This window comes from Sinocyclocheilus anshuiensis, unplaced genomic scaffold (genome assembly GCF_001515605.1).
Source record: "Sinocyclocheilus anshuiensis isolate Anshui unplaced genomic scaffold, SAMN03320099.WGS_v1.1 scaffold343, whole genome shotgun sequence".
In the NCBI taxonomy this organism is placed as follows: Eukaryota; Metazoa; Chordata; class Actinopteri; order Cypriniformes; family Cyprinidae; genus Sinocyclocheilus; species Sinocyclocheilus anshuiensis.
In genome coordinates this window covers 1,001,797-1,011,786 of record NW_015549598.1, presented here as the reverse complement: position 1 = coordinate 1,011,786, position 9,990 = coordinate 1,001,797, and the positions used below count along the sequence as shown (strand labels likewise).

The 9,990-nt window shown below is 35.3% G+C and overlaps 1 protein-coding gene across 1 annotated transcript in view; it reads right to left on the bottom strand.

The window, feature by feature from the left end:
• LOC107658540 (ubiquitin-like-conjugating enzyme ATG10) overlaps nt 1-6,661 on the bottom strand; it is a 19,321-nt gene extending 12,660 nt beyond the window's left edge. The window contains exons 1-2 of the mRNA XM_016447132.1: nt 6,539-6,661; nt 5,135-5,251 (exon numbers count right to left, since the gene is read on the bottom strand). Of these exons, the coding sequence (XP_016302618.1) occupies nt 5,135-5,251; nt 6,539-6,661 (240 nt within the window). The remainder of the gene's footprint in view (nt 1-5,134; nt 5,252-6,538) is intronic.
• Between the last annotated feature and the right edge of the window lie 3,329 nt (nt 6,662-9,990).

Genomic DNA, 9,990 nt, shown 5'->3' with positions numbered 1-9,990 from the left:
CACACATATATATATATATATATATATATATATATACACACATATACATACACACACACACACACACAGGATCAGTAAGAATTTTCGTTTTTTAAAGACGTTTCTTATGCTCTTAAACAGTAAAATTGTAAAATTGTTTAATTGTAAATTCTTACACCGTAGAATTGTGAAATATTATTGCAATTTAAAATAACTGTTTTCTATTTTAAAATACTTTAAAATATAATTTATTTCTGTGATGCAAAGCTGAATTTTCAGCATCATTACTCCAGTCTTCAATGTCACACGATCCTTCAGAAATCTTTCTAATATGCTGATTTATTATCGACGTTAGAAACAGTTTTTGCTGCTTAATTTTTATTTATTTTTTTGGAACCTGTGATACTTTTTTCAAGATTCTTTGATGAATAAAAAGTGAAAAAAGAACAGCATTTTTTATCGTTTGTAACAATATACACTATTGTTGGTCAACATTTGTTTTCTTTCTATTTTTGAAAGAAATTATTAGAATTATAATCATCGTTTTTTTTATATTTATATACATTTATAAATACCATTTTTAATTTGTAAATAATAAAAGATTATTCAATGCATCTACTTTTAGTTTGGCTTCCACCTTACAAAACAATAGCTTGATTGTAATGGATATAATAAAATTTCTTTGTAATAAAGTCTTTATAATAAGAACTCTTTGAGCACTCTTAAATGGCACCGGTGACGTGATTTCTGTCACACGGAAGTGGCTTTGAGACGCTATGACATCACTATGGCCTTTGTGGTCCACACTGATACGCGCAGGTTTAATTAGCGATAGTGTCTGAGCGACGAGTTGGATCAGCAGCGGCGGTGGCTGGATCCCTGGCAGCTTCACTGCAGACTCAAGGATTGTTCACGCATCCATGCCTTCACCGATAACATCTCCTCCCTCCCATACAAGTGCAGTCTTGAGAGACACACTACTGTTTCACATCCGACGTCTGTCAGGAATGAAAGGGTTTGGAAAGAGGGAAGGCACAAGGCAGGTCAAATAAACAATGACGTCATGCTTTTTCCAAACAGTACCGGCATTGAAAGGTAAAATACCTCACCTAGAGGCTGTAAAATAATGTGTGGGATGATGAGTTTAAAGAGAGAGCGCACACAAGCAAGCAGAAAACGCATTACATTTTGGGTCCGCCGTGGCAAGAACTCATTTAGCAAAACGAATATTCACAGCTCTCATTCAACCTTTGCATAACTGACTCTTCGACTGCATTTGGAATTCAAATAAAGGACAAAAGTTCAGCTGCTGTTTGTGCACCGCTTAAAATTTTCAAAAGGTCAAGTTCAAAAAGGGGCGTTTATTAACTTTGAAATGTGTTTCTAGTAACAACTTCTGGCATCCGCCGCCGTTTGTTGTCATTCAAACGCTGCCGTGTTTACGTTCAAGCAGGTGTACAGACGTAACGGTGTAATCGCTAAATGACGGCACCTGTTCAACTCCACAAACACGCAAGCAAAGCAAAGGGCTGCGTGGCATGCTGCAGCAGAGGCTTTAAATAGCATCGTCTAAAGAGATCTAACAGAGCCATGAGCTCAGGTATACACTTTATACTCGCTCCGTTTTTCACTGTCAAAGGGAAGATCAATACTGGATGTGCAATAGCAGAGTAGAAGATGTTGCCTTTGCTTACCTGAATACCAGAGCTTGGCTGGGTAATTTCAGAGGATGATGAAGGATGGGTTCTTTCATTAACCTAAATAAGCCCTAATTATGGGTTTAATTATCCTAGTAATTCCGTTTACATTCTTCGAACTTAAACGATTAAAATACCTTTTGCTTCTGCATGCATCTCTCGGGGAACAATTAAAGATTGCTTTCTTAAATGTGGTTATATAGCAGCTACCAGAGACTCCAGTGAGTGGACGGAGAGTAACATTGAGCACAGCTCCACAGATGTCAGGTGTGTGGCACTGAAAAGGTTAACCCTGATAGATTTTTGTTGAGTGAGGCATTTATTCACTCCCTAAAAGAATTCCACCACTGAAAACAGGATGCCACAAAAAAAGAAAGAAAAAAAAAACATCAGATCTTTTTGGGATTTTTTTCTTCCTTTCCTCAACAATGGGGGGAAAAAAGAGGCTTTCTTGTAGCCTGCAAGCTGCTGCTTGCTGCCGAACAGTCTTTACCAAGGTCAAGTTTTCTAAATGTTCTTTTATGCAGGGCATGTCAGGTGACGTGCGCTGTGGCACGACTGCACGCAAGACTTGAATGTTATGAACAAAGAAGATGCTGATGTTGAGTTGGTATCACTGCAGACAATACTGGCCTTTTTGGTGTATCAGTAATTCATCAGAAATTGAAAAATCTCACACGCATTTCACCTCAACAGCAAAAGGACAGAAAAACAAGACATTAGCATTACGAATATTTTGGCTCATCAAGATTTTCTGCTTGAGATTTAAGCATATTTTTCCTTCTAAATTCTCATTATCATAATGCATAAAGTTGTTGTTTTGTACTTAAAATACATAAAACACTACAATGATGAATAAATAACTTTACAATGTATTTAATATCCTATTTCTTTTCACATTACAACAAATTATACTTTTTGCTTGAGATTTAAGCACATTTTTCCTTCCAATTTCTCATTATCATAATGCATAAAGTTGCTGTTTTGTACTTAAAATATAACAAATAGTACCATGATGAATAAATACTTTACAATTTATATAATACACTATAGTATTTCTTTGTGGTTTGTGCATTACAACAATGATATTTTTTGCTTGAGATGTAAGTAAATTTTCCCTTCCAAATTCTCATTACCTTAATGAACTGGGACATTTTACTGTCAAGTTTTTTTTTTTTTTTTACTTAAAATATACAACTAATCCTACTATGATGAATAAATACTTTACAAATTAAATAATATGTGACCCTGTTTGTGAAATCCAGGCTAAAGTCTCAAAATCTAATTATGAGATAACAAGCATCAAAGTTTGATTTCAACCATTAATTTCACTATTATTTCAATCTTTGACATGGCCTTACTCAGTCAATATTAAATATATAAAGGTTATATTTTCACAGAATGTTCTAAATCTTTATGAAGGATGATTTTATGTAGAAAACAGTAAATCACAAAAAAATGACTTAAGCTGGGTTTTCATAGGCAGGGTCTCATATACTATTTATTTCATTTATTTAAGCCCATGTTCCCTTTTAAATTTCCATTAATGTAATGCACTGGCACATTTTATGTCATTTCATGTCTTGTTTTTTTGGTACTTAAAATATACAACAAATACTCCCATTATGAATAAATACTTCACAAATTATATAATACATTATTTCTTTTCACATTACAACAGTGATATTTTTTGCTTGAGATTTTAGCACATATTCCCATCCAAATTCTCATTACCATAATGCAGTGGGACATTTTACAGTAAAATAGTTTGTTGTACTGAAAATACACAACAATTACTTCCATGATGAATATATACTTTACATCATTTTAATTTACATAACATACTTAGAAATAATGTACTATTTCTTTTTGCAGAAAAGAGACAGTATATTAAATAATTATTATATATTCTTAAAGATTTTGTTCATATAATATATCTACAAATAATAATATACATAATGTAATTTTGCTATAAAATATAATATAAACTATTTACTGTATATCCTAGACCAAGCAATTTGGTTAGTTTGCCTATGGTAGTTACTCTTAAAACAAATACTATTTCAGAGCAAAAACTGTACATATATAAATATATGTAGTGGATATCATTAATAATTAGTACAATGGACCAGCCTTAACCACGCAATATCAGATTGGATTGCATTATAATCAGTTACTTAATAAAAACAAAAACTGCTTTCTCCAATAGCACTGAAATATGGCAAAATCTCCTTCATGAAAGGAGAAGGTGTCGAGTCTTCTCTAGTGTGTGTGAGCTGAATGTAAATATGCAAGTCGAGTCATTTGCAATCAGCCGGAAGAGCTTACTAATGAAATGGGCTGAGAGTGGAGGTAAAGAAAAATCAGCCACAAGGCACAACCCCCATTTTGGATGAGTCATTTAGACCAGTATATGAATCAAAATACTGTATTTTGCTGATACTACTTTCAAAGACGTACGTTTTTTTTTGCGTACATGCTCTTTAAAGTTTAAATATGTCACGCACAACCATTTTCTCCAAATGGAGAATGCATGTAGTGCGCAGACAAAGTTAAACAATCATGTGTGCAACACCCTGATGGACAAAAGAGCATAAACATCTTAACAGTCACATAAAAGCGTATGCCAACATTAGCAAGTTTTTCCAAAACTAAACCCAGGACAGTTATAAAGCACAGGATTTAGTTAAAGTGTTTCCTTCAGGTAGTTGATTCAGTATGTGGGGAAACACTTATGTCAAGTCTTCATTTTTGGTGGCCCATTTTGTTAGGGTTTATAAATGGACTGGCTCATTCTACCCAAGAACCACCCCTGGTTCAGAGACAGTACATTTTTATGACAAAGTGCTTTGGGATGACTTGCTCGTCAAAGGTTAAAACTTGGTTTCAGTGGTTTGTTCAAATCACTAACCCTAAGTATTAGGGCTGTCAAAAAAAAAATTCGAATTTCGAATATTCGTCGAATTAAAAAAAAAATCCACATTCGAATGCAAAAACGTTGCATTCGAATTTTAGGTCTGCGTCAGCCGTCAGGCAGCCTTATCAGTGGCGCACGAAATGCGACGACAATGTAAGTGTCATTGCATTTTAATGCTTTTGTTAGCCTATCCAGTTGAACCCACTAGATGCGGCGCTGCTTTTCTAATTGTTTAAGCAACTTTATTAATTATATATGGTTTATAAACATTATTTTAAACATTATGCATTTTTTTTCAAAGATATTCGTGTTATTTTATTACGCTTTGAAGAAACGTGCATAATATTTTGCTCGATGCGCCCTCTTGTGGCCTCAGCAGAGAAGCCAAAAGCTTTTTTCCCCCTAACTGAAATTATGCCTTTTAAATTCGAATATAATTCAAATTTTGATTATATTTAAGTGGAAAATTCTAATTTAGTTTTTCAGTCATTTTGACAGCCCTACTAAGTATGAGTAATAGTAAAAGTGATACTCGTCTTACCTGGGTGTCATCTGTCACCATGTTTTCATCCTGCATGGAACACTCATGTTGTTTGTGCAAAACGCTGGATTTTACAGGGATGAGAAGAGTCTTCTTCATGAAGCCTTCATCAGTGCCCTAGAACAAAGCCCAAAACCTGTCAAGAACATGTCTGGGTCATATTTCACCCAAAAATCCAATGAATAAAACTATTTTTAAAAATGATATACATTATAAAGGAATAGTTAATTGAAACATTGAAAATTTACTCCTCCTCCTTAGGCCATCCAAGATGTAGATGATTTTTTTTTTCTTCATCAGAACAGATTTGGAGAAATGTAGCATTCCAGCACTTGCTCACCAATGGATCCTCTGCAGTGAATGGGTGCCGTCAGAATGAGAGTCCAAACAGCTGATAAAAACATCACAATAATTCACAAGTAATCCACACCACTCCAGACCATCAATTAATGTCTTTAGCAGCGAAAAGATGTGTTTGCAAGAAAATAAGAAATCCACCACTAGCTTTCAACTAAAATATGAGTTATGAGTTCTCTGTCCATAATATTGCTTTCTCCAGTGAAAAAGTCATCTCGTCTGAATCAGCAGAGAAATATGCACAGATCAAGCTCCGTTTATATGCAAAAACAGTCCAAAACAGTTCTAAACAAATATGTCGATGAATTTTGATGTGAGAGAACAACAGGCGATGGACTTTTTCACTGGAGGAAGAGTTATTATGAATTACGGACATATTTTGTCAGAAACAAAGTTTTACAGTTAAAATTAATTAAAGATGAATTTGTTTCTTACGAACATGCAGCTTTTCACTTCATAAGATGTTAATTGATGGACTGACTGGAGTGGTGTGGATTACTTGTGGATTATTGTGATGTTTTTATCAGCTGTTTGGACTCTCATTCTGACGGCACCCATTCACTGCAGAGGATCCATTGGTGAGCAAGTGATGTAATGCTACATTTCTCTAAATCTGTTCTGATGAACAAACAAACTCATCTACACCTTGGATGGGCTGAGGGTGAGTACATTTTCAGCCAATTTACATTTTTGGGTGAACTATTCCTTTAAACAAAGCCTATTTTTATGTTCCTCAATTCACTCTGGATAAAGCATCTGCTAAACACATAAATGTAATGTAAACAAAGTTGTATTACAGTCATTTTAAACTTTACTGCAGTAAGAACCTAAAAAGTAGGGAGAATTTTAGGAGGGAATGTCATTGTCATTAAATTAATGTCAACATACCAAATATCTTCAAAAATAGGCTTAATTTCCTTCATTAAAACTCTTTCTTTCTTGACATGTTTTGTGAGATTCACACTTAAAGTTCTTTCTTTCATAATGATCTTCTAAGGAGAACAAGTAGGCCCAGACTTTGTGGAGTTACTCAAACATTCACTTCACCTTGATCTGCTCCCAGCTCCAGCCATCCTGGATGGTCTCAGAGTGTTGGAGAAAGAGCTGACAGCAAAGCCGGAAGGTCCTTTCATCCAGGTAACATGACGCAGGGTTTCTCTCAGCTGCCATCTGAGGGTAAGATTAAGCACATTTAAATGGCTAATAACTGAAGATCACTTCAACATCATGCTTCAAAACAAACATCACTGTTGACGTGAACATTGTAAAGTCAACATGAAACACCATTCCCAACCCATTTTACTTCTGTAATGTGATTTTTTCCATCAAGAGTTGATTGCACCATGAAGGCACGATCACTGGAATAACATGCAAATTAAACATGCACAATTACACCAGGAATCTGTAGTGATGTAATGCTACATTTCTCTAAATCTGTTCTGATGAACAAACAAACTCATCTACATCTTGGATGGGCTGAGGGTGAGTACATTTTCAGCCAATTTACATTTTTGGGTGAACTATTCCTTTAAACAAAGCCTATTTTTATGTTCCTCAATTCACTCTGGATAAAGCATCTGCTAAACACATAAATGTAATGTAAACAAAGTTGTATTACAGTCATTTTAAACTTTACTGCAGTAAGAACCTAAAAAGTAGGGAGAATTTTAGGAGGGAATGTCATTGTCATTAAATTAATGTCAACATACCAAATATCTTCAAAAATAGGCTTAATTTCCTTCATTAAAACTCTTTCTTTCTTGACATGTTTTGTGAGATTCACACTTAAAGTTCTTTCTTTCATAATGATCTTCTAAGGAGAACAAGTAGGCCCAGACTTTGTGGAGTTACTCAAACATTCACTTCACCTTGATCTGCTCCCAGCTCCAGCCATCCTGGATGGTCTCAGAGTGTTGGAGAAAGAGCTGACAGCAAAGCCGGAAGGTCCTTTCATCCAGGTAACATGACGCAGGGTTTCTCTCAGCTGCCATCTGAGGGTAAGATTAAGCACATTTAAATGGCTAATAACTGAAGATCACTTCAACATCATGCTTCAAAACAAACATCACTGTTGACGTGAACATTGTAAAGTCAACATGAAACACCATTCCCAACCCATTTTACTTCTGTAATGTGATTTTTTTCCATCAAGAGTTGATTGCACCATGAAGGCACGATCACTGGAATAACATGCAAATTAAACATCCACAATTACACCAGGAATCTGTATTAAGAAAGCAAATTGGGACAGCTCTGTTGTTGACTAAGATCTCTCAACAAATCCACATGCACATTTGGAATCGTCGAAACACAAATTCCATCACAACTTTAGGTTGCTGGATCGCAGCAGTGGCTCTGGCTTCAATTACTCAAGAGGAAACGGTTGATTCACTAAGTGGCCCTTTCCTGCTCATGCCTCTTTCACCCCCTCTGCATGAACCAGCAGAAATGAGAAACATCAAACAAACCCATTTACTTGCATCCTCACTGATCAGTCGGTTTAGTGAGCATCTACAACTCCAAACTAAATGGACACAACATTGATGATTAATTACAGCATATGAAGCGATAAACAAAATGTGCACACTCTTGAATGGATTAGCAGTGTCTGTGTGTCTAGCTATAGTCCAATTCTGACGTGGGGTAAGGACAATTCTTTAAATAAAGATTAGTACGTAATCAGAATTTAGATGGGATGAGCCACGTTTGAAACCATTCTCAATACATGCACACTTGTGAACTCAAAAAGTTGCTATGCTACTTGGCAAACATAGATTTTTTCAGAACTTTTTCACTTGCCAGAAAGATTGTGTATTCCATTTATTATGATGAATATACAGAATGAATATAATGGACTAAATGATTGGAGAAGTCCTGCAAACTTCATCAGAAAGAAATTTGTGATTTTCACTGAAGGGTACAGTTATGACATTTTGATTAATCATTACAATGTCAAAAAAAATAAAATAAAAAATTAATTATAAATTAAAAATGGTCTACAAAATAATTTGTAACATGCATTTTAGAACATAACTAAGAATTTTCATTTCATGCTGACTTGAAGGTTTTAGTAAATATTACGAACTGTGAAGAACCATTATTGTGCGTCCAATTTCACTGTCAAGAGACAATAAAGAATAAAAGCATAAATATTATTTTTATGGTTGTTGCTAGTGGGGTAAGGACAATTCTTTAAATAAAGATTAGTACGTAATCAGAATTTAGATGGGATGAGCCACGTTTGAAACCATTCTCGATACATGCACACTTGTGAACTCAAAAAGTTGCTATGCTACTTGGCAAACAGATTTTTTCAGAACTTTTTCACTTGCCAGAAAGATTGTGTATTCCATTTATTATGATGAATATACAGAATGAATATAATGGACTAAATGATTGGAGAAGTCCTGCAAACTTCATCAGAAAGAAATTTGTGATTTTCACTGAAGGGTACAGTTATGACATTTTGATTAATCATTACAATGTCAAAAAAAATAAAATAAAAAATTAATTATAAATTAAAAATGGTCTACAAAATAATTTGTAACATGCATTTTAGAACATAACTAAGAATTTTCATTTCATGCTGACTTGAAGGTTTTAGTAAATATTACGAACTGTGAAGAACCATTATTGTGCGTCCAATTTCACTGTCAAGAGACAATAAAGAATAAAAGCATAAATATTATTTTTATGGTTGTTGCTAGTTTGTTATAGTTTAACATGGTGAATATAGCATGTACATGAATGTTTTTATAATACACAGCTGCACACTTAAAGGGATAGTCATCATTTACTCACATCATCACTCACCAAACAATTGATGGTAGCCATTGACTTCCACTATTTTTTCCATACTATGGAAGTTAATGGTTATCATCAACTGTTTGGTTACCAACATTCCTCAAAATATATTTTTTAAGCTCAACAGAAGAAAGAAACTTGTACAGGGTGATTAAATGATTACAGAATTTTTATTTTTGGGTGAACTATCCCTTTAAATTTGCCATAAAAATCTTAACCAGTTGCCACAGCCATATCACCCTGCAGCCCAAGACTGGATGCCCACTGAAGCTAAGCAGGGTTGAGCCTGGTCAGTACCTGGATGGGAGACCTCCTGGGAAAACTAGGTTGCTGTTGGAACAGGTGAGTGAGTGTGACGAGTGAGTGACTCGTCGTGAGGTGTTAGTGAGGCCAGCAGCGAGTGCTCACCCTGTGGTCTGTGTGGGTCCTAACACCCCAGTATAGTGACGGGGACACTATACTGTCAAAAAGCACCGTCTTTCGGATGAGACGTTAAACCGAGGTCCTGACTCTATGTGGTCATTAAAAATCCCATGGCACTTCACGTAAAGAGTAGGGGTGTAACCCCGGGGTCCTGGCCAAATTGCCCCCCTGGCCTTTGTCAATCATGGCCTCCTAATAATCCCCAACCACTTGATTGGCTCTATGACTCTCTCTCCTCTCCACCTGTAGCTGGTGTGTGGTGAGCGCACTGG